This window comes from Seriola lalandi, unplaced genomic scaffold (assembly GCF_002814215.2).
Source record: "Seriola lalandi dorsalis isolate HSWRI2012SDOR001 ecotype SW California unplaced genomic scaffold, Sedor1 jcf7180002033994, whole genome shotgun sequence".
NCBI classification, from domain to species: Eukaryota; Metazoa; Chordata; class Actinopteri; order Carangiformes; family Carangidae; genus Seriola; species Seriola lalandi.
The window spans coordinates 1-2,108 of NW_019504597.1; the positions used below are offsets into that span (position 1 = coordinate 1).

Genomic DNA, 2,108 nt, shown 5'->3' on the forward strand with positions numbered 1-2,108 from the left:
ACCTGATGTCACATTGACCAAATAGCAACTGACCTGTCTTTGATGGAGTCCATTTTCTCCTGAACTTTCCCAGAGTACAGGTTATTACTGTCCACCAGCCGCTGTCCGCCCTGCAGAGCGCCGTCAATCTTGTCCTCATTGGCCTCCATGGTGCTCACAAAGTCCTCATGCTTCTTCAAAGCCTTCTCTGCCCCAGCCAAAGTGTCAGGCTTGTCTATGTGGGCCAAGGTGTACTCCTGCAGCAGAGCAGCCAACAACATGTCGGACAAAAACAAAAAAGAACAAAGACTAAGAAAGAAAAAGGCAAACAGCCTTGAAACACACAGCCAGCTGATTACGTTATATGACAAACATGCAGTGTGGAAACTGACTACGCTGCATTCTTCTATTCCACATTCTTTTAAGTACCTGTAGCATCACTAACCCCATCATTAACAAGCTAACTCTGTGGTAACTGATAAATCTTCTATTTAAAGACAAGTTATAATTTACATAGTCCTACTCCAAATACACACAGCGGTACAGTACCTGGTTATTGAGGATGGCCTCTACAGCCTTGCCATCCCTCATGAACTGCTGGAAGCCCACACCCTGATCCAGGAAGTTCTTGCGACTGTCCCACATCTTCTGCAGTTCGACCCAACCACGGTCCATGCCCTTCAGCCTCTGCTCCAGCTGCTGGTACTGAGGATCGTCCTCCTGACCCTGCATGACCTGAGCACCAGTGTCCCTCACACGGTGAAAGTCCTCCTCGTGGTTGCCAATGTCTTCACGCACTGCGTCGTGGAGGCTGAGCTGCTCCTCGGCCTCTGGCAGCGTGGCGGGCATTTCCTCTGAAGCCACAGCCTTCTGGGTCTTGAAAAGCCAGGACTGGAAGTCATCCATGTCTTGGAGGAAGGTCTGCAACTTGCTGACCTCACCCAAAGAGTCCTCCCTGTCTTTCAGGGTCTTTCTCAGGGTGTCCCAGGCTGCGTCCAGTTCTCCTCTGCGGGCCAAGATATCGTCTGCGTTCTCCGGGTGATCCTTGGCCAGCTGGTCGGCTTCTTTCCTCAGGAAGGTGAGCTTGGTGTCGATGGCGGCTAAATCTCTCTCCATGCCAAACAGTTTCCTCTGGATGGTCATGACGGCCGCCAGGTCGTTGCCCAAATCCTGCGTGGACTCGATCACCCGCGTCTTGTCTTTGATCCAGGTCTCTGTCTCGTCACACTCCAGCCCATAGTTGTGCAGACTAACAGCAGAATCCACTTTCCTTTTCTTGTCCTCCACCATGGCCTTGAAGGCTTCCCACCTGAGGAAGAATCATTTATTGCATGTTTAAATCACTTTATTGTTATCTTAGGGGATGCTTCTTGATGTTTTGTGGAGAAAAACATACCATATGTAATAAAGGGAAAATGCAAATTTCCTTAAAAGAACTGCTCTATGTAAAATCAATAAAACCTAAATTTATTACTCAATTATAATTGGAAACATAATTTTACACATATGTTGAATCGTATGCTTCCCTGTAGACAAATCCCATTTTCTGCATGTTCAGCTCACTTGCTGTTCACTCACTAAAAGACTCCAGCTTGCTAGGAATTAATCAGAATTTAATGGGAGCGTAGCAATTGAACACTGTCTCTACTCTACTTATGATTAGTTCTTCATTACACACTGCCTTCAAGGAAACGTCTTTGAAATTATTAGAAAATTATTCAGAAGTAACAGACCTGTAAAATAATAAATAAACTAAAACTTTCTTTTGCTCCAAGGTAAAGATAAAACACAAAAATATAAATTTTGTGTTTACTTTTAGGTATAACACTAAATGATTTACTAGAAATGTTGACACATAGTTGAACGGTATAATTTAAGACATGTAGTGTAGAAATAATATTTAAATCACCTCTTATTCAGTCGTGTCTGACATTCCTTGACCTCTTTGGTGCGAGGGTGTCTGCTGTCCTCAAGCTGTTTCACAGCTTTGTTGACATCATCAACTCTCGACTGAACATTTGCCATATCTTGAGCCAGAATGCTCAACCTGTAATAAAGAAGACATTGTTACTAAACCAGATTTTTGTGATTTGCTACATTCAATCTAGACATGTATAAAAAAAACAATA

At 44.0% G+C, this 2,108-nt stretch overlaps 1 protein-coding gene across 1 annotated transcript; it reads right to left on the reverse strand.

Moving 5' to 3' along the window:
* Positions 1-12: 12 nt before the first annotated feature.
* On the reverse strand, positions 13-2,024 carry LOC111646752 (spectrin beta chain, non-erythrocytic 1-like; the record flags this gene model as incomplete). The annotated part of the gene is made up of 3 exons (XM_023396307.2): positions 1,889-2,024; positions 529-1,288; positions 13-236 (listed from the first exon to the last, which is right to left on the reverse strand). Coding segments are annotated over exons 1-3 (1,100 nt in total), but the record flags the coding sequence as incomplete, so codon positions are not given.
* Positions 2,025-2,108: the final 84 nt, after the last annotated feature.